The sequence below is a fragment of the Tiliqua scincoides genome, chromosome 1, assembly GCF_035046505.1.
Source record: "Tiliqua scincoides isolate rTilSci1 chromosome 1, rTilSci1.hap2, whole genome shotgun sequence".
Taxonomy (NCBI): Eukaryota; Metazoa; Chordata; class Lepidosauria; order Squamata; family Scincidae; genus Tiliqua; species Tiliqua scincoides.
Genome location: NC_089821.1, coordinates 85,197,709 through 85,220,835, shown reverse-complemented (window position 1 = coordinate 85,220,835; position 23,127 = coordinate 85,197,709). Strand labels below are relative to the sequence as shown.

Here is a 23,127-nt window from a genome sequence, read left to right as displayed (position 1 = left end):
CAAACAAGGTTGGTGCAAGAACACAGCCCTGCTTCACGCCGCTTCGGATGTCAAAGGGGTCTGATGTGGAGCCATCAAAGACAACAGTGCCCTTCATGTCCTTGTGGAAGGATCTGATGATGCTGAGGAGCCTGGGTGGACATCCAATCTTGGGGAGAATCTTGAAGAGGCCGTCCCTGCTGACCAGGTCGAAGGCCTTTGTGAGATCTATGAAGGCTATAAAGAGTGGCTGTCACTGTTCCCTGCATTTGTCCTGCAGTTGTCTAAGGGAGAATACCATATCAGTGGTGGACCTGTTGGCTCGGAATCCGCACTGTGATTCTGGATAAACGCTCTCTGCAAGTACCTGGAGCCTCTTTAGTGCAACTCGGGCAAACAACTTTCCTACAACGCTAAGGAGAGAGATGCCATGGTAGTTATTGTAGTTACTGATGACCCTATAAATAACATAATCCGTATTTCTATTGAAAGTAGTATTTTTTCACTTCAGAATCTGGGAAGAGGCATAGGGTAATTCTTATTTTTATTAGGGTGCAATCCTAACCTGCACTGGAATAGGCAGGCTGACTGGCGTGCGCTGTATCCAGTGCAGGTTTGGTGCAGCCTGAGGTGCAACTTGGAGTAAAGGGATTTTAGACCCCTTTTGACTAGTAATGCCACCGACAGCCTTATGAGGCTACTTGGATCAGTGCCCACAATTTCACAGGCACAAATCTGAGCAGCTCAAGTAATGCTGCTTGGGCCAGGAATGGGGGTTGGGATTCTGCCTGTGCCACCGTGGCTGGCCCTGCACCCCTCCAGGGCCACCCTCTCCCCGCCCTGAAACATCCCCTCCCTGCTTCCATTCCTCTCTTCCTCTGCCCCATCCCCTGTGCGGTCTGCCTGGGCTGGCACAAACCCACCTGTCTCAGCACTGCTCTAGCTTCACTGGGCCAGTGCACATCCGTGCACTGACCCAGCCTGCTCCCGAGTAGTCATGAATATTTTTTTATGGCACATTCATGACACTTGAGGGACTTGTGCCAGCTCAGGACAGCGTTAGGATTGTGCTGCCCATGTTTCTATTATTTTTTACTGAATGTAGCCTTTTTCAGTTTGTACACTGGTTTGACTTTCAGACCAAAGAATTAAAAAATGGTTAATTCAACTTTGGTTAATTGACTAATTTGATCAAATTATGCAGTAGCCCACTAAAAAATAATCTACTTTCAAATTGACATTGATTTGGCAGGAATATATTAATTTGTGTGTTTGCTCACTTGTTTTGGCATTTCTGAGAATGAAAAGGACATGCTAATAGAGATCTGATCCACCATCTGTAGTTTGAGATCTTCTTGCCAATAACATACATCGTTTTAAAGTTATTTGTTAATGGCAAAATAAGAAAAAAATGTAGGAAAGTCTTATTCACATTGGAAATCTTATTTGTTTCCTGGGGAACAGGCACTTATTTATGCCCATGGAAGGTAGATTTAGGTCTCATTTATGCACGTGCATGGAAATCTTCAGTAAGGGTCAAAGTACAGGAAAAATGCAGATAGGATTAATCAGTTGGTCATGAATACAAATTACAGTCATTTCCCTATATTTGTGGGGCACATGTTTCCACTGCCACCATGGATACCCTAAACTGCCAATAGTAGCAAACCCCACTTACCATTTTGCTACCAACAAAGAAGGACAAGAAGTGGGCTGAAGAACTGCAAACAGCACAGCAGTCAGTGCAGGAAGGCAGCAAACGGGGTTAGGTGATTCATGAACATGACAGGGGAGAAGGGGCAAAGGAGCACAGCTGGGGGTTTTGTTAATTTTGGATAACTGAAACTGTGGCTACAGGACCTGCAGATATGGGCTACTGTATATTGCTAGATTAATTGCACTAAGTTGTAGCCTAAGTTGTGCCTGCCAAGGGTAAAAAAGGGGGCATTTTACATTGTGTGAATGCACATTCTCATGCAGGAGAAAATTACACAACATTGAGGTGCTGACAATTTTATATGTGACATCTTGTGCAATGTGTTGCACAAGTCGAAAGCGAAGTCAGGAGTCCACTTAGCTCACTGGATCCAAGAACATTGTCCTATCACTTCCATGGGTGCCAGCCCCCTTACACAAGCCAGATGTTAACATGGGATACAACCCATTGTCTCTAAAGCAAACATTTGTGGCAGGAAATGATACTAGCAAACTTCTGAGTTTTGTAATATGGAAGAGCAAAATAGAATTTGAAAAAAAGCCCTTCTTAAGTAATAAATGGAAATCATTATAAAAAACTTCAATATACAGAAACATATCAAATAAAAATGGGAAACATTTGTTAGAACATATTAAGCCTCATCAGCCAATACAAGATTGCTCACTGCAGTATATTCTGAAGACCTTTATCCAATCTAATTTGAAATTGCCCAAGAAGTGAAACTTCCAACCTTTCCCTTGGGGTGCTCTGCCACAGCTTTAAAGAGCTTGCTGTCAGGAGATGTTATCAGACGTTTAGGCTAAATTTTTCTCAGATTTAAGCTGACACTCCTGAAGCTGTACCATGGGTATTCACTTTATAAGCTACATGTAAATTGCCATTATACAGCCCAATCCTATCCATACTTTCCTGGAAGTAAGCACAATTGACTCTAATGGGACTTATTTTTGAGTGGACATGCATAGGATTGGGCTGTGTGTCCTTTAACTCTTGTTCCTAGTTACTAGCTATAGAGCACGAGTGGTGGTCTGCATAAGTGACAGAGGCTATGTGCATGTGAACATAGCATGTTCAACTAGCATTACGTCTATAGGCAGATAGCATTAGGGGCATCAGTAGGTGATAATCAGGAGAGTGTGCTTGCCATCTATTGTTTGTGTATTGTGTATGTAACTATTTTCCTCATTGTTTCCTCCTGCCCACCTTAGACGGAGATGTTCATTGAAGTCATGCGAGGATGTCCACGAGTTCTATAAACTCTTCTCTTTTCTAACCATTTTCCACATATGGAGTGGGGAGTGGGACTTGCACACAAGATGGCATCATCATCATAGGTTCAATCAGTTATGGGCCTGGCTTCTATAGCAACCGGGACCAGGTCTGCAAAATCCCCCCCCCCCCGCAACATGCTGCTCCCCCATACTTATCTGGTTGCACAACCTTCCTGTGACACTCCAAAAGCCGCCTGAGGCTTCTGGAGCGCCATTAAAAGTATGTCTGGTTTTCTGACACAATTTTTTCCCAACAGTTGGAAATACTGTTAATGGTGCTCTAGTAGCCTCAGACGGCTTTAGGAGCACCAGGGGAAGGTCGCACTGGGCTTCACCTGCCCTCCCCTGGAATGGCTCTGGAGGTTGGGCAGAGGCAGCAGCAGTGGCATGTGGTTGGCGCTGTGGCAGGCCCGGGTACCGCCACCATAGGGCGCACAGACACAGTGCTTTGGGTTTTCCCTCTCTCCAGCCACCGCTCAGGCCCACCACTGGGTTCAATATAAAATGTGAAAACGTTCCTAATTTTTTTAAAAGGAAGTGGACTTGTTCATAGTGGATAGAGGCACCTTGGGAAAGGGAGTGATGACCTCTTTTCTTGCACTATTAAAGTGAACAAGACAAGAGTAAGGAATATATGCCTCTTATTTCTGCTTTATTTTAATAGTACATATAATCAAAGCTGGACAGTGTGATTTCTTGTTGCAGGTCTCTGTGCCATCTGTAAACCACTTATTACTGTCTTGCATTTGTATTATGTCTCTTCAGTATGCTGTGTGGTAACTCTAGAATTACTCTCTTGAGATCTTCTTCTTCTTCTTCCCATTCACCATTGATCTCAAGGAAGCATGGTGGAATTTAGTAAATTTTTAGGACCCAATCTTATCCAGCTTTCCAGCGCCAATGTAACTGTGTCAGTGGTGTGTGCCCTGCATCCTTGGGATGCATTTTGACTGTGTCAGTGCTGGAAAGTTGGATAGGATTTCCACGCCTACCTTTGCCACTTGTGTCGGCGCGAGTGTGCCGACACAAGCGGCAGTGTGGGAGCCACCACGGAGGTTTCTGCCTGCCTCCGCGCATTGGTGCATCTAAATGAGCTGACGTGGCTCCCATCCACGGAGGAGCAAACGTGCTTTACAGCATGTTTGCAACCCTCCAGGGCCTCCTATGCCGGCATAACTACTGGTTAGGATTGCGCCCTAAGTCTTTATATGAACCCTCTTTTGTATTAGCTCCACTATAAAGTAACTCTACTGAAGTCTGTGGAACCCACTGAGTCAATATCTTAAATATTGTGGTTAACCACATATATTCAGTTGACGTATTTTGAGACGTGGTCAAGCTAAAATATTACACATAGTATGAAAGAACAAGTGGTGTTCCTAGGGTGGCAGGGGGAGCAAATGCCCCAGGGCTCCATGCCTCCAGAGGCAATGCCAGCTTCCTTGCCCCCACCACCATTGCCCCCCACTCCCATCTGGAATCTTCTGAGGCTTCCAGAAGGCTGAAAATCACTTCTTCTGGTTTTCAACCAAAAACCAGAAGTAGCTATTTTTCGCTTTCCAGAGGCCTCAGAAGGCCAGGGTGGTTGCACACGGCCTCCCTGTCACCCTGAAGTCCCCTGGATGGCGGTGGGGGGGGAGCAGCACTCAACAGGGTCTGGCACCCTGCAATCCTGGGCCTGGCTGGCATAGGGGCCAGGATCACTAGTGGAAAGACCCACTTCTTTCTGCATGAGACTGGGAAAAAAACCATACTTGGTATTTACTTTCTCAAATGTTTTGTCTTTTCCATAGATCAGATTGTTGGCTTTGGTCAACAGCCAGTGACTGAAGAAAGAGGGGTTTGACTGCTGTCTCTTAAATTTTATTCCCAGTTTGTTGCAAACAGGTTGTCTGAATCATTCACCACAAACAGACATAATTTCCCACCAGAAACCTCTGAAATGTGGGTCAATTATATGAAGCAAAATTGCAGTTCTGCTGATGGTGTATGGCTCAGATGGGGTTTTGCCGTGAGTTTTCATCACAAATGTGGGAGAAGAGAGACAGCAGATGCCACAGAACGACGGATTGCATACACTTGTCTTGGCTCTTGACAATCTTTTTTCTCAGGCAGGAGAATTCAGCACAGTGCAAAAGAGACTATTTTGGTTTTGAATAGCCAGAAAGAAATATTGCAAGCTTTTCTTGCAGAGGGGTGTGCTGCCTTTTGGTATGACTCTGTAAGGAATTTTTCAGTCTGTGTGTGTACATCACTATCTTTTGCCACTAAACATTTGAATTCATTTCTGTAAAGTCTTCTGCATTGTCCGTGCTTTCAAATATAATTCCATTTCATTGGATTCCAGTGAAGAAAGCATTCTGCATTGTGTCAGAACTTCCTTTATGGAGTTCAGTGTAGATTTGTACAGTAAGCAATTTTGCTCAGAATACATGTTTTTGACATCACACGTACGGAAAAAGATAAAGGCTTTATCCTTTGACATATGTTAAACTCTGAGGCAAAGAAAAAAATGCCCTCAAGTGTTACTAGTAGTAGTACACTACCCAAAGCTATACACCTGCTAAAGAGGTATAAATATAATAGCTTAAAGGGTACTCACATTCATGAACAAAATATCTGTAGAAAATGACTGTGATTAAGTCAAGATGGGCTTACTAAAGACTTCTGTCAGAGTTAGATGCCGTGGTCACCAGCTTCATGATTTTAGAGAAAGGATTTATAACAACAGTAGATCCTTGCTTTATGATGGGATTACAATGCAATCAAACCACTTTACAATTAACTTCTGGTGGCAATACCAGGCTTACTATATGATAAGTAATTTACACTACAATTATAATTGTATGGGCTTATGTTTGCTGCCAACAGAATCTCTGAGTGATAGATAAGTCAATCTGTGATGCACATTCAAGCTCTTGGTAGTCTCAGCGAATAGTAGCATGTTGAACATCTTGCCTGTGTGTGTGTTGAAGGGAAGGAGTGGAGGCAATTCAGATGGGGGCTTTGAGGTTTTATGTCTTGCTAATTGAAACTGGGGATTATTTCAGTTGAACCAGGAACTTTCTACCTGCAAAGCATGCTTTTCTCGTTTCGTTCCTGAGAACCCCTTCTTTAAGCAGGAGTTCTGTTCCTCAGCACCTCTTCCTTCCTTTCTACCCAAAATCTTTATGGGTAGCCTTTAGATTTATGAGCTGCCTTTACATTTTTGAGTTTTATCCCATTCTGCTGTATTCCTGTATCTTAGAATCCTGTTGCCAGATGAGGACACTGGACAGTGGAATAGGAACTTTTCCTCTCCCAGACTCAGGAAACCGTTCAACTGGACGAAATGTTTCCAAACAAGAAACGGAGTTAGAAACTGAAGTGTTCACAATGCCTGATCAAGCCTTCCTTCAGACTTCTTCTGAGAAAGCCAAAACCCTTGAGCGAGAAGTGCCTTCAACAGCTAATAAGAATCAGGGATCTGTGGAAAGCATAATTACTCATTCAACGTCAGATCCCACAATGACTGCTAAAGGTGTACGACCTTTCCAAAGTCGCCTTCCAAAGCCGGCTTCTGCAGGTAAAATGACAATTATGCGGGAAATTAGATTCTTTGTGCCCTGATGTCTGTTCCCATTAGCAGAGACCTGTACTAATGACATTGGATAAAAGACAAGTGAAATATGCAGCTGAAAAGACTCTTCATTCTACTGTAGAAGGTTAACAAGCCAGCAACCACACCAAAGTTGAAATCTTGTTACATAAAATACTAAACTGTTATTTTACAAAGAGAGCTGTAAGATGCATCATGTCTCTAAATAGCCTACACATTGTATGTGACAAAGACAAAACAGGACTGCAACCAACAAACACAGCTAAGAAGCTCCAGAAATGTCTGAATGGAGTTCCTGAATTTTAAATAGGTAAAGAAAACTGTATGATGAGCATGGGGCAGCCCAATCCTGAGCTGCCCCGGGCGCCCAGGCTCGGCAGCACCGAGAAGGGCTGCCGCCAGATCGTGCACCTCCCAGGCTACTGTGGGAGGTGCCTCAGGAGAACGGGACTTTCGTCCCCTTCCCCCAAGTAAGGTAAGCAGCCCTGCAATGGGGCTATTCACTTTACTATTTAGGTAAAGGCACTCGTGTAGGGCGTGGAGCCCTCCCTGAGCACCTTGGATCCTGTGGAGCGCAGCTCTGCGGACCTGCCTCCCATCCCTCCCCCAGGCATGCCTCCAGCCTGCCCCCTCCCTGCATCACACCTCCCCGACATGCCTCCTCCCCACACTCTCTCTGCCCCCTGCTGGTCTCCCTCCTCCCTGAAATGCCTCCTCCCTGCCTCTGTCCCTGCCCCAAGCTGGGTGACTACCCTGCGCCAGCCCAGCCCTGGCTGGTACTGGGCTAGCACCAATGGGAGCCCAGCAGTGAGGCTGGCAAATGTGCCTTATGGCACGTTTGCAACAGTGCTTGACAGCACAGAGCCATACCGCCAAGCACAGGATTGGGCTCTAAAATAGCAATTAATCTGACACTAGCAGAACTTGAGAAACTAGTAGGCCAGTGGTTCCCAAAAACTGTGAGCCATGGAAAACAGGCAGGGGAGCTGTGGAATCTTAAAAAATACAAAAACCATCTCCCTCTACAATGATATACAATAAGTGATAAATCTTTGATAAATACGATCATCATACAGGATTGTAGCCCTAATGAGGAACTGTGGACAATAGCCCAGTAGGACAAGGGAGCCGTTGGTCTAAAAAGTTTGCAAATCTTTGCATTAGGCCACTGTGAATATTATGGAGTAATGAATATAGGACATCTGCATCCAATGCAGTTTTCCTGTTATGCAAAGATCCTGATAATCAGGACCAGGCAATCCATGAACCTAACTGAAGCAGTGCTCTCAGCAGCAGTTTGGTTGGGAGCACCCATCTCTGTCCACCTCCCTGCCTCCACTGCTCCTACTTCTTCCACTCCCTGGATTGAAAAAAGGTAGAGGAGGACAGAGAGGAAGAGGCACTGTGGAGGGGAGGAATGTGCTAAGCTTGAACACTGGAGATTGTGAGGAGCAGAGGCTGGCACATCATCAGGAAAGGGGTCAACATATTACATGGTGCCTCAGGCATCAGGAGGTCTTGGATGGTTCAAGACACAACAGCTACCCTGAAAGTTTCTCATAAATGACATACAGTTTCAGGAGAGGATATCTGCAGGTTGACCAAGCCGTCTATGCAATAAGGGAGCTTCTGCATCCTCTTTGGAGAACTACTAGTATAGTTATGGGTGTGCTGTCCTTAACAAGTGGCACAACATGCAATCCAGTTGCTAAGGCTGAAATCTTATACACTCACTTGAAAATAAGTCCCAATGAATTCTGTGAGCCTGACTTCTGCATAGGGTTGTGTTGCATGTGTAGTTGTTAAAATGGCCATTTAATTTATAGCAGTTAGATTGGTTTACAACCACAAATATGTTTTGTTTATTGACTCTGGAAATGAGTAGGATGGCAAAGTCGATGCAAAGCCATGTAATGCAGGTAGATACCAGAACAAAATAGATGTGGTATGATCTTTATGGTACAGTATCCATATGTATATACTCAGGGCCACTGAGAGAAATTTTATCAGAGGGTACACAGTTTCTTTTGGGCCCCTTTGCAAAGGGGGGAGGGGTCAAACAGAGTGGGGGGAGGGTGGTAAGAGAGAGCAGAATGGGATTGGGGAGGCAAAACACTTTGGTTGGAGACAGCTGGATAAGTCTTTGGAGCCCAAGTCTACCCACCCAGGTGGCATTGGCAGTTAGCTACAGTAATATGGAAAAGCAGACACACTCCTAAGTTTCTCTAAAATCTTTTAAATATAAAAAAATCATGCAGAAAATTAGCATCATCATATTTAGGCTCACCCTAGAATGAAATGTCCTGTGTGCCCCAAAACGTCCTGTAGTCCCACAACTGTGTCCCTGAACTCCTATATACTCCTTCATGCTAAGTGGATCCCGCAAGCCAAAGAGCTACTGTAGCATTTGACATTGTGTTAAGGAGCATCATGTACCCATTCCCTGACCCAGCATATATGGCTTGCCAGTAGCTGCAGCCGCACTCTCGTGGTAGTGTCCCCAGCATCCCATGCAAGCCACAAGTCTGAGTAGATAAGAAAATGGAAGATCCCAGGAAATTTCTGGGCCCCCTACTTTGGCTCCTGGGCCCGCTTTTTGACCTTGGGCCTGGGTACAAAGTACCCCCTTTACCCCCCTCTCCTAGGCCCTGTATATACTCATGTAGTAATGTGGTACCAGAGTGGTTGCTTTCCTGGTCAAATAACACTTTCAGCATGAGCCAATAACTTCCACCATGAAATAAACATAAAGCTTGAAAGCAGCCTAACAATAAGTGATAAATCTTTGATAAATATGATCACCATACAGAAAAATATCAATATCCCAACAGCATAAAAAGCTCAGATGAGCGAGGGAACATGTGCCCTTATATATAAAGCATACAAATAACAATGAAATAAAAGTGGTATATTGAGGCTCCAAAACTATAATCCTGTACACACCTTCCTAACAATAAACCCCATTGAATACTCTGGTACTTTCTTCTGAGTAGACCTATATATGATTGTGCTGCAGTTCTTCAACCTGTAATTTTTATTGCTATTTTGGCTTAAATAATTTGTTAGCCACTTGAAATTTGTGTGACGGAAAGTCAGAATGTAAAGTGCCATCATTCATTCATTCATTCATTCATTCATAAATTAAAATGCAATTAAAACGCTTGTGCTAGCAGAGCATTCACTCTGTCAGCACAAATGGATTTTAGGATGGCAGTGACAGTAAAGCAAGAAATCCCGTAAGCTAGAATGAGAGCAGGAACAGCAATTGAAATTGCAACAGTCAGTTGTCAGTCCGTTAATTTCCAAAGACATGGAGATATAAACTGTTTTTACCAGGTGTCTCAAAAAATGAATTTATTGAAACTGTATGAGTATCTCTGGAGAGAGCTCCATAAACAGGAGTCACCACAAAAAGGCCCTTTCGATGCTCACTCTCTACCTAACATATGAAGGGAGCAGGACCTCTGAAATACAAGCAGGCACATGAAGATCTTAGTGGAGATGAGTTGATTATAAACACTGAGGGCACTTGAATATGCAAACAGCCCTACTTAATGTAGAGCAGTTTAATTCCAAATTGACCCAGTGGGTCTTTTGGCAGGCCCTTTCTTAAGTTGAGGCATGCACTCCAAATGTACCACTCCTTCCTAACACCCTTATTAATCATTCTGGAAGTTACTTTTAGGTCTAGACCAGCAGTTCTCAAACTCACAGGGAGTTTGAGTGCTGAAATAAGTCTTGGCGGGGGCAGGGAGATGGTGACGATGCAATTGGAATGATTGTGCTGCTGCCGGGGACACAGGGACTGTGATCGAGAAAGCTGAAGTGGGTCATGATTGCATTTGTTCAGTGTGGGGAGCCCTGAAGAGGAGTATGCAGGGCTCCCTGCCTCCCCAGAAGCCACCGCAGTCAGGAGTAGGTTAAAAAAAAAAGTGTCCCTGGTAGCAGCGCAATCGTTTCAATTGCATCATCACCATCCCTCCACTCCCGCCCCTTTTAAGGGTGCAGAGGCAGAGCTTTTTGGGCTGGTGGGTTGCAACTCTCCAGTTTGAAAACCCCTGGTCTAGATTAATTCCCATTGGCTATGCAAGCAAGATAATTGAGGATATAAGATCCACCACTTACAAAGTCAACCAGCTGATGTCCTGGAGGAAGGAGCCAAGATAAATCCACCTAAAATGAAATAGCTGACATAGTGAATTTGCTTGGATATTGTTACTTCAGCCCAACGCTTGCAAGTCAAGCTTTCCCAACTGCTATATAAAGGAGGAGAAAATGCCAAAGTCTACCACAATGTGTTTAGCCTGCATAATGGTGTGACAAAAATCACTCTTTGCTTTCATGTGAGACTTCAATATTTGACTCAGCTCTACTACAGGATTACCGAATAATGTTTTTCTAATGTGTCAATATTTAAATTGAATAGAGGAGTAAACAGGCTGCATTAAAGGTTCTCATAAACATTGGGAGTTTATGAGAAGCCTTCTAATTAAACATGTCGGAATTTAGTTGATTTAACAATATTCCCAGTGCAGTTTTGCACTGGTTGTAATGGAATGCAAACACACATTGTACGCTTCACTGGAAACTCCCCTATTTATTTCATATCAAAGCGAAAGAAAAGATATTTTTAATTCACATTATTTTTGAAAGAAATGTATTGTTAATTAATGGCACAACTAAGGGAGATTCAGAAGAGAAATCTTAGTTATAGATTATATGCTACATGCTTGGATAGCCACATGTGTGACCTCAATTCAGCAGTGTGCTATAGAGTAGACTCCATGATTAAACACTGTCATTATAACAAATTGAATAGAAACTGCAAGCACTGAATTGCTTCATAAGAAGTCAGTAGCAGTAAGATTGTCCTGATCTTAATGCTAATATTGAGTGCACTAGCCTTCTAGGGTTTGTTTCTTAATTAAATTGTCTCGAAGGGATGTAAAAAAAGTGGTATACAGCAGATTGTATGAGGGGGTCAACTTCCTTATTTTCAAATTTTATCATCTGACACATCACACACACATCACACACGCACACATCACACACACACACACACACACATTTTAGTTATCACTGAATCCCCCACAAAGGGTGAAATTCTGTGTACTCTTGTTCTACACTGTGCTTCAGATAATGAAGAAAATGAGTTGTCTGAGACCATTTATGGCAGGGGTGCGCAAACCCCGGCCCAGGGGCCACTTGTGGCCTTCAGGGACTCATAATCAGGCCCGCGGGAAGCCCCCAGTCTCCAATGAACCTCTGGCCCTCCGGAGGCTTGCTGGAGCCCATGCTGGTCCTACGCAACTGCTCTCGGTGTGAAGGCAACTGTTTGATCTCTCACGTGAGCTGTGGGACAAGGGCTCCCTCCACTGCTTGCTGTTTCATGTCTGTGATGCAGCAGCAGCAGCGAAGGAAAGGCCAGCCTTGCTTTGTGCAAGGACTTTTATAGACCTTGAGCTATTGCAAGACCTTCATTCATTCATACAAGTTCCATATCTAATATATTCATTTATGTAAATTTATTCAAATTTGAAGTGTAAATTAATTTGACCCCCTGCACAGTGTCAGAGAGATGATGTGGCCCTCCTGCCAAAATGTTTGGACACCCCTGATTTATATCTTCCTTCTAGTCTGGCACATTAAATTGCTTGGCCTTTTACTTCTTATGAGTAATTAGAAGCTTTAGACCTGCCTTGTGCCTTCTCTTCCTCTCACCCTAGCACATTAGGAACTAAAAGGAACTGTTGGAAGTAAAAGGAGGCATCTTTTATGCCAAGCCCTAAAAACAAGGGCTTGGTACAGCGTAGTCATCCCAACCAATACAGCTCTTGTAGATACATGAACATCTCTTGATTGCTCCAGCAATAATCCTGACCCATGCTCATTTAGACATCAGTGCAAAGTCAGTCAAGTGAAAACCTTCATTGGAGACGATGCATACTTTGTCTACATTTCCAGAGTAGCGTATGACTAAGCATCTAGCCCTCATGATTGCAAGAAAAAACAGACAATGAGAACTGAATACAATAGAGGCTCAGAAATCTTTTTCTGGAGAAACAGTAGTGTGTGTAGTTCAGAGGTTTCCTTGTACTTTATTCAGCTCGCCATTGTCCCACTTACTACCTCCCTTCTCTGTCCTCTGAAGTTTTTTCTCCACCTGTCAGGAGGAGAAAAGTGCAATTCAAATATTGCACTGATAACACACTAAGTAAAAAGCTAGCTTTTTATAGGGGGATTGTGTGTTCAGTGTGAATAAAGTGAATGAACCTGAGCCTTGTATGAAAATGGAACGAGAAACTCATTTTTCACACTCAAAGGATGAGGTTCAAAATCTTTTATTTCTTTTTTTCCTATTATTCAGGAATAACGAGCCCTGTTAAAAAAAGCAGGCAAGAGGAGAGCTCTCTGACTTCTGCATCATTAGAGCATTCAGAAAAAGGTGGTAACAAGCAGACGTTTCCAGACTGGAGCATCAAAAAGGCTATTAAGACCAAGGTACAAACGAAGCAGCAAATGAGGCAGCTGTTTTATTTCTTTATTTCTCCCATTTATATTCTCCCCTCCCCTCTTCCTGCAAGTTGCTTTGGGGGTTTCATGGGGATTATTACCCCATTTTATCTTCATAAGCATTCTTTGCAGTGGTTAGACAGCTGGCCCAAAGCTGTCCAGTGAGCTTCATGGCTGAAGTTGCAATCTGCACATTAGTCTTCCTGGTCCAAAACACTCTGACCGCTGTACATCTTACTGGAGGTACTGCACTCTCTGCATCTTTGATACTGGGCAAATGGCAATGAAGTTCAGTATGTCTTTATCTTAGGGAAGGAAACCTGACTTTCTACTCCTGAATCTTCAGGCCTGGCCTATATATTCAGATAGAATAGTTGTGTAGTAGGAAAATGGCGGAGTGGTGAGAATCCCTACCATTCACTTTCTGACAGCCACCAGTGTGAACCTTTGTGTAAATGACCACTCTTGTGGAAGCATGGTGTGTGTGATGTCATCCCTGTTTTTTAGGGTGAAGATTCATGTGAACTGGACCTATATGCAGTCGTGCTCTTACTCTGAAAGTCGTCTGGGTGGTGTAAAGCTGCTCCACCATCCTGCTGTTTTAGCTGAATGCAGTATATGAATTGAAGAGTGATGAGCAGGACAAGTCTTACAGTGCTGGCTTGGAGATTTCTCTCATGTTCAAGACTACTGAGCTTTCAACTTTTTCAGGGAGTCATTGGCAGTGGCCTTAAGACTATGACGAATGCAGCATTATGGTCACAGCATACATCTGAAAGGCCTCTACAATTGCTTAGGCTAGAGTTCTTGAGAACAGGGATTTGCTCTTGGCTCCTGCGTGGACAATACTAGCTTGATGATGAAATCTATTTTCAGAGATTTGTGACATTTAATTATATAATCAATGGCAAATTGAGGCAGTGAAATAAATAGGACATGCTGAGAGACAGGAGAGAAAATGATTTGCCTATTGTGCCACACTCTAGATTCTTTTCATTCAGTGAAACCTGGATTTGTCTTTTACGTTGCTTTGTACAGGACAGGGCACTGAGAGTCTGCACGTACTCTGCAAGCAGTAGCAGCGACACTGAAACAGAGCTGGAGTATGAAACAAATGATTTTGGCACCAGAGGGGGAAAGTTGGTAGATTTAATGAAGAGCAACAAACAAGGTAATTCAAAATTTGTGCACAGGGATTTATAGATCCCACCTTTGTTGTGGCAGTTGCTGTTTGTAGCTTTGCTTGTGCTGTGTCTGTCTTGTTTTCTCATCTCTTTTCAGATCTCACTTTCCATTATGTATTTTTTTCATGGTATATGCACATCAATTTTGGTCTCTTATACCATGTTTGCCACTACAATCCTAATGGTAACATTTGTTTTAGTCCTAAATTCCTGTAGTATAACTAAAAAAAGTTCCCAGTTGGATTATTGCTTCAATAATGATGGAATATAAGGAGTATTTTTGGTATGTAACTGCGTACTTTGGTAGTTTAAAATAATCCAATGAGCTGTGAACACGGTTTCTTCACCTCCGTGTCACTATAGCACTGCTCACATTCTACAGTAAAGGCTGTGTCAGATGTTCCCATTGCAAATAGCCATTCCCCAACCCCATTTCTCCAGATATTCTAACATATTAAGTAGAACCAGAAATCTAAATGGAATATTTTCGTGGATTTCTCCCATTGAATGTTGCTGGTATGTGCGTAGGACCAACAGTTTTAAAATGTAGAATAAAATCTAGGTTTCACTGAATTTATGCTGCAAAAATCTATCCTGGACCTATGCGCTGGTCAGTGAACTTCATGGATGACAAGCTTTGGAAACACCTAGGGACTGAATACTTGAATACCTGCAATTCAGGTATTTAGGGCCAACGCTTCAGTCCCACCCTCCAAGATGCAAGCACTATTTGGGTGCTGGCTTTCCTTGTCTTGCCGCATGCAGAGCAGCAGAGGGATTGCATTCTCAGTTGGCACAGTTGTATTGGAAGAGCAGGTCATAAAGGCTTATTTTCAGACATTACCAAATGGCGTTAACAAAGCATTCTAGGCACGGCTACTCAAAAGTAAGTTTCATCAAATTCAGTAGGGCTTACTCCTAGGTAAGCAGGTATGGGATTGCAGCCTAAGTGTATTGTTCTTAAGATGTGGTCATCCTATACTGGCCTATACCATCCTATACTGGCCAGAAGAAACAATGTTTCATTTTGTCATGTGCAAGTACCTTTAACTTAAGAAGGTCTTTGATTAACTCAAGGATACCAGTGAATCTCTAATGGGCAAATTAGAGACTGGATCACAGTGAGTGCATTATTTTGTCCTGAGTGGAATTGTTTTTAGAGAAAAGGGGTAAAAAAATTCTAGAACTAATCATTTTTACCTTACAGTTCAACAACAAACTACTCTCTTTTTGAGATTCTGTTGCAATTTAATTAATGACTCTGAAATGTCTCCAGAATCAATATTCAGACACGGGAGATTCATTTATCATTTGGGAAGTAGCAAACAACAGTGGCCCCAACCCAGATATCTTACTGTATGATCACATGTAGGTGATCATGTAGATCACATGTAGGTGATCACTCCTTATAGGGATGGAATAGGGTTGCCTGTATCTGATGGCCACTCAAGCAGGTGCTCGTGATGTCAGAGCTGATTGTCAAATTACACAGTAGGAGTGTACTGGAGCAGTAGGCTGAATAGGATAATTTCACACACTAACCATATAAAATGTATGATTACTTCTTCTAGATGTTTCTAAAGACAGGGTCATCCGGCATCCCACTGCTGCAGGTACTCCCAAAGTGTGAGCTGTGGCTCCCCAGGGAGCCATGGAAACAGTCAGAGGAGCAGCAGAATTTTCGTGAACAACCTGCTGCCCTATACGATGTATAGGATTGTAGCTGTAATGGGGAGCCACAGCCGATGTCCCAGTAGGTTAAGGGAGCCACCAGTCAAAAACATTTGGGAACCACTGCATGATTGGACGTTAGAAAAGAGGTGTTCTTTTTTGCCCCATAGTATCTTGTTTGTTATAAATTGAAAGGAATCTCAGGCACACTTATAATTATAATAAATAATAATACTTAGTAATACAGTAAGATTTCATGTGCTCAAAGCACTTTGCATACATTGTCTTCTTGTAATCTTTACAGCAACCTTTTAACTGGGTCACTATTATTAACCCCGTATTGCAGATGGAGGGCTGATGCTGAACAAATGGTTTCCCTAAGGCTACATAGTGTGTTTTATGGTAGAAATAAGATTATGACCTGAGATTGCCTTCTTAGCTACTATGCTGCATCAGCTTTCAGTCACATAGAAATCTTTTCCTGCACACATCACTCTTTGTGAATCGAGGCAAATAGTCAAGAGCCGGCAATCTCCAAACCCTCACAAATGCATGTGTGTATTCATCAGTATCAGTAAGTCAACTTAACATTTTTACTGTTTCCATTATGTTAATTGCAAGCACCAGCTAAGGATGAGTAAATATCCCCTGTTCCATTGTTATAGTGTGTGTCCCATATTTTGTTTTTTTCCTGGAAAATGTCTAAAAATTTGGAATTGGCACATGCACCATTTCTGGTCCTTTTGTGATTTTAGTACATATCACTTTGATTATAAGGCCGCACCTAAAAGGGCATATTAATCTATTTCCTTTTTGTGCTGTGACTTAGTGAAAGCACATGTGAACATTAATTAAATCAGGTAATTCATAATACCCAGATCAAGGAAGAAATCTGGGCGGGGAGAGTTTAAGAAGCACCTCTTGTGTCAATTACAATTTAGGGTCATGCTACAATTACAATTTAGGGCCATGCTACACATTATGTTCAGTCCACAGTTGGGACTGTCATGCTTCATTTTTTTCAAAGAGTTCAGCTTCTGCAGTTTTCAAGATACCTGCTAACTGCTCTGCAAGGAGCTGAGCTCCTGAAGTTTCCAAGCATGTGTAACTATCGAGACATAAAGTTTGAGGGTCTCTTTCTGGTTATTATCTTTTTTTCTAGAACTTTTTTTATACGTCGGGTAAACCTTGGTGGGTCCTGATAGTGTCATTTTTAGCACCAGTGAGTCCTGGTGCTAAAATATTTGGGAACCGCTGATCTAGACCAGGGGTGCTCACACACCGGCCCAGGGGCAATTTGTGGCCTTCGGGGAACCCCAATCTGGCCCGTGGGAGAGCCCCCAGTTTCCAATGAGCCTCTGGCCTTCTGGAGACTTTCTGGAGCCCGTGCTGGTCCAATGCAACTACTGTCAGTGCAAGGGCCAACTTTTGACCTCTTGCGTGAGCTGTGGGCCGAGGGCTCCCTCTGCTGCATGCAGTTTCATGTCTGTGAAGCAGCAGCAACACCAAAGGAAAAGCCAGCCTTGCTTTGCACAAGGTCTTTTATAGGTCTTGAACTATCGTGAGACTTTCATTCATTCATATAATTCATCTCTAATATATTCATTCATGTAAATTTATTCAAATTTTAAGTGTAAATTAATTCTTTTTTCCCCAGCCCCCTGCACAGTGTCAGAAAGATGATGTGGCCCTCCTGCCATAAAGTTTGAACACCCCTGATCTAGACTGATAAGATCAGGACCATGGCATGAGATGAAGTGGGACGTAACCTTTTGCCCCCACCATTGTCCTGATCTGCACTGGGTCTCCCAGGGATGCTCTTTAAATTGCAAAATGAAGCCTGTCTGCCCCAGTCTCAGCTGTAACATAGCATGTAATTTGGCCCTGATTCCTTCTCCTATATTCCTATGAGCTTCTACTCAAAGATTACAGTGCTTTGCTGTGTGTTCCTTGCGGTGGTACTGTTGCTATTGCGCTCACTCACCCTCCTGACAGCACCTCACTTTTATTCCATCAGCCAGAGTGGAAAAAGAAAATAGTGCTGCTGAGCTGTATTGTTTCCTTTCTTTCTTCAGCTCAGTTGCTGTTCTTTGCAGTAAAAAGCAAGAAAGAGCAGCTGTCAGAATCAAAAAGGAAGCAAAACAGTCCAAAAGCACTTGATTCCCTTTTGGCTTCTAAAATTCGGAAGGGGGGAAGCTAGTGAGAGGGTGAGTGAGCAGTGATGACTGTGACTCTTTCCTTGCTGGTAACCTGGGACAAAGAGAGAGTACAAAAGGAACTTTCCAACCATGAGCACCTGCAGCAGCTGTTGGAATTGACAGTAGTGGCAGGAATATAGGGTTTTATCCATGAGGTGACTGCATTGAATCAGACCTTTGAATAGAGTTAGAAACGCTAGACTGTAATGTCTCTAAACAAAGTCCACGCTATTGATTTCATCTTGCATCTTGGGAAAAACATGGAACAGTACATAAGACTACAGTACTAACAGCCCCATCCTAACTCCCTTTGTGGCGATGCAGTGGTGCCAGAGCGGCTACTGCTGTATCCTGCAGGGAAATTTCAGCATGTTGAGGCTTCCTCAGGTAAGGGAACATTTGTTCCCTTGCCTTGGTGTAAGTCCCAGCAACCACCACAGATCAACTCATGGGTCCGCTCTTTAGCTGGCACAAGTATGCACTGATCTGTGAAGGCAAATCAAACCTAGAAGGGGGTAAGATTTAGCAGGCTCTACTGCCACCACTGAACCAACTCATTCTACCCCCTCTCTGCCTCCCAACCCTACACTGCTACAGTGTGCAGCCAGTGTCTATCTTTGCACTGACCCAGCTGTTCACCACTTGTGGCAGCAACCAGGCTGCACACAATGGCGCTGCTGCATTTACGACAGCCAATAGGATTGGGCCATAAGGCTGAAATCCCATACACGTTTGCCTGAGAGCGAACCCTATTGAACTCAACGGGGCTTACGTCTGAGTTGAAGGATTATAAAATTGTGCAATAAGCATATGTAGCAGTAATATATAACATAAAGTATTAGCTACTTGACATAATGTGTTAACATAAGTGTTAGCTACTTCTAAGTAAATAATGATGTTAGGCTGCAGAAATACCCATTGACTGGATGATACCCATTGCTGAAAGCATAATTTATAATTTCAAACAAAAATTTTTTTTTTAATAGAGCTTGCCCAGTTACCCAAACTAAGATTGAGATAAATGAGAAATTCATGATTTAAATAGATAAACATCTTTTCATCTGCATAATTAGATTTATTATCTTCCATGCTAAAAATGAATATTTTAATTTTTTAAAATAAATGGCCATTTTCATACAGCATTCTTTCATACTGATTACGAAATCCATGGTGGCTATGAAAAAAAATATAGCGTCTCCAATCAGTCTCTCTGCCTCACACTTAAGGATTTAAGATTAGCAAGATGACAAACCAAAAATGTAATTAGCAGAAAGAAAAGAATGTTTAAAGCCAGAGGCTAGATGTGTGCTCAAGGTATGTGGGGCAAATGAAGCATTATGAATGAGATATACATTCAAGCTAAACTACTGTTAAAAACTCTATATTAAACTAAAATTAGCAATTTCATTTCGGGCAAGGAAATTACATACTATTTAAACGAGGAGTGCTTATCTCACATTAGTTCTTTTCTTTCCCTCTTTTTTTTTTTAAGCATGACGCCTTTGCCTGAATTGTAACCCAGAATCTTGCTTTCTGAGTTTAAATTACACCATCTCTTTCTGAGCATTGAAGAGCTTTTTTATTTTATATTTTTTTGGAGACATTATACCTTAGCCCTCCACATTTCCAGCTGTCTTGAATCATTTTTCTCTTTGAATAAACACACGGCATGCCAAGTGGTGTATAGACTTTCCCTTGAATAAATGTACAATTTGTGTGTGCTTTTTTTGTTTTTGTTTTTTTAAATCTGTCCTTAGCTGAGCAAGAAGAAAATAGTGTGAGGAAGTCCTTTATGGGGAGGCCCATGTCAATCTTGGATTTATACCAGCACGGTCTCTGTGGCCATTATGGAGAGGATGGACCCAAACAATTAGCACATTACAGTTTTATTGAGCAGCTGAATGGAACTTCCACTAAAGATGGCAAGAGCAAAAAGATCCCTAGTGTGAGTCCTCTCAATTTTTTGATGCTATTACTTCTTTCTTACTTTAGGGATATGTCTCGTTTGCTTTCTTTTTCTGCACGCATCATTGCTATTTATTGATGTCCAGATTGAAAATGTCACATGGACTGCAGGGAAAAAAGGAAGAAACTTTTAAACGTTTTCTTTCCTCCAGGCAAATTAAATATGGCAGTGGCTTCTGTAATAATGTCTAGTAAACACTGAACATTAAAGATGGTCTAGCACTCTGAAACTCACTGTCATCCTTTTACAAGTGCAAATCAGGAAATCTGCTTGTAGCTGCTCTGAACCATCTCCTAGTAAACCACAGCAGATGTTATAATATGCCATGAATATAAATAGCAGGTTCTTTTTAAAAAATAAATAAATAAAAATACAACAGCAGTTTGAAGCCTCTACAACAATCCTCTCTCTGGCCTTATTCAAGGTACATGTTAGACCAAGACAAGGTACATTGTAGACCAAATACAATTTTCAGTACATTGTATATTTTGCACATTTTCATTGGCCAGAAAAAAAAAATCTGTTTTATAAATGAATAAATACGTTTTACTTGGATCTTTTTTGTAATTACCATGATATGATTCAGAACAAGAGAGAAATGCGACAAAATGAGGATTAATCAGACTGACGCCATTCTGGCCATATGGAAAGGAATGCTGGGGACAGAACTGCAGGTGTTAACTGTCCAACAGCATGGTTGGGAAAAATATTTTAAGTTCAGAGATCCTTATGTCAGACCATTATTCCCTCTGATTGCGTACTGGTTGCACATGAATTGTAACCTAGGCCTTACTAACTGATTTGTTGGTGATGTGAACTATTCCTGCCTCAGTGTAGACAAACTGGGGTGTCACAACTCCCCAGTCTGAGAAGCTTTGTTTTTACCCCTTTAAGGAGTGGGGAGGGGGGAATGCAGCTAAGGGACCCCCTGGATCATGTCCCTCCCAGGGGTGTTAGAGGCTTTGTTTTACTTGCTGGCAGCAGTGGCAGCAGCCTCCTGGGGGTATGAGAAGCCTGCAGAAGCCTCCACAGGGCTTCCCAAGCCTTGGAAAATCTAAAAATTAAAAATAGCAACCCACTTCTGGTTTCGTGATCAAAAACCGGAAGTGGGTTGCGATCTTCATTTTCACATTTTCTGAGACTTGGGAAGCCCCCCAGTGGAGGCTTCCACAGGGCTCCCCTCAGCCCCGGGAGGCTACTGCTGCCAGTAAGTAAAACGAAGCCCCGGTCACCCTGGGAGGGACAGGATCCTGGGAATCACGTCACTGCATTCCCCCTCCCCCACAAAAATTTACTGAAACTCCTGGAGTGTTTGGGAACTGCAGGTATAGATGGTTGTCTGACCCTAGAGTTAACCACACAAGAACCTTCATTAGGTGTTTTTGAAACATGAAGTTCTGGAACCTTTCATTGCGCCTTTGAAAGGGCACACTACATACTCTGAACATAATAGTTCTAGCATTATGGAGAACAAAAATGGTGAACTAGTAAAGATATTTGTTCCCTGATTTGCATGCTTACTGGCTGCCCTTTCCTCTTTCTGTTTTTATGGTAAGTGTTGCGTTGGTCTAGGGATCAGGGTGGACCTGGATGTTTCAAATCAGTGCTGCTTTTTAACTTTGAAAGTATTTAGTTTAGAACTGTCTCTTAGGCCTTGGGTCTATTTTGTAGTCATGGTAATATACTGAAAGAGGGGGAGACTAAGAACCAGAGAGTTATTTGTTCTGATACAAAACAAGCAAGTACCAAGTGGAGAAGACAAAAGGTGCATCAATACTTTAATATATGGGCAATGAAAGGTAGACAGTCTTACAACACTTTGAACTAAAAAAAAAAAAAAGCTATCACTCACCTAGTAACATTTATTGAATTGTCCAGAACATGTGCAGTTTTGAAACTTGTTTTGGACAGATTGAAAAGAAGCCAAAACATAGCTTAAAAAATAGTCTCTACAATTAGAAAAAGGTAAGGAAAGGAATATCAGGATATCTACCCAAAAAGGGATAAATGAGGGAGGAGGAATTAGAACTTTCATTCCATTGCTAATTTCTTTCAGAAATCCACAACTGAATTATCAGAGCAGATAAATTGCACAAAAATCCACATCCCTGTTGTCTTCAGCCTAAGATTGCAAGACACATGCAAATTAATCCGTTTGGGTTGCAGTATATCAAATACATGGAATTGTGTTTATTGCCGTCATGTGATGCATTACTGAAACATGGGCAAACCTCTGGAAAGTACAAACCAGTATTGGGTAAAACTTCATTGAATTAATCAGAAGAGCCACATTGGGGGCGGGGTGGGAGAAAGGAAGATATTCATTACTGGATTGTAGCTAACATCTATCCACCCCAGCACTATGTCATGCAGCATATGGAGTTCTTTTAAGATTTACCGTTTGAAGATTTTAAACTGTGCTCAAAAACACAATTGCCTCTTAGTGCACAGTGAAAACTCAATAAAACACATGGCATTTGCCTATTAGCATTACAGTTCTCAGAATGACAAATGAGGACCAGTGACCGTGAAAAACGGGTCACTCCATAAATTCTTGTTCAAGCCAGCACGAGTAAATGTATTCTCTGTTGCAATTTGTCCATCACAGGAGGAAGATATGTTGTGTCCTTTTTAAAAAAAAAAAAAATGGTGCATGTTATCTGGAATATTATTCTCATGCACCAAATAAATAAACGAGGGAATTTTTAAAAAGCAGGAAACATCACTGTTTCCGTAAAGCAATTTAGATTCATAATGAGGTTTGTTCTAAAACTGAAAGTATTACGTGCCTAGAATCCCACTATGAAGTAGAACATCTAGGCTTAAAAACGAGACATGATGGACAGAATGAATTTACCCTATTTGTCAAAAGAGTCGTGTGCTGTGGCACTGCATAGCTCAATTAAATTGGACTCTAAGGCCCCAGTAATATGGTGGTTATGGACTGGTGCTCTAGGAAGGCTTTTTTCTTCTTCTTCAAGGAATCCTTACACGAGTGTTTGTTCTTGGCTGAATCCTACTTCTTGAACA

General features: G+C 42.3%; 1 protein-coding gene across 2 annotated transcripts in view; it reads left to right on the top strand.

Moving 5' to 3' along the window:
• The window catches only part of NCKAP5 (NCK associated protein 5), a 370,314-nt gene that overhangs the window by 291,733 nt on the left and 55,454 nt on the right, over window positions 1-23,127 (top strand). The window contains exons 13-16 of one of the 2 annotated variants that reach the window (XM_066633011.1): window positions 6,215-6,532; window positions 12,933-13,066; window positions 14,117-14,249; window positions 19,889-20,076. In XM_066633011.1, the coding sequence (XP_066489108.1) occupies window positions 6,215-6,532; window positions 12,933-13,066; window positions 14,117-14,249; window positions 19,889-20,076 (773 nt within the window). The remainder of the gene's footprint in view (window positions 1-6,214; window positions 6,533-12,932; window positions 13,067-14,116; window positions 14,250-19,888; window positions 20,077-23,127) is intronic. The other variant, XM_066633012.1, reaches the window with a different exon arrangement.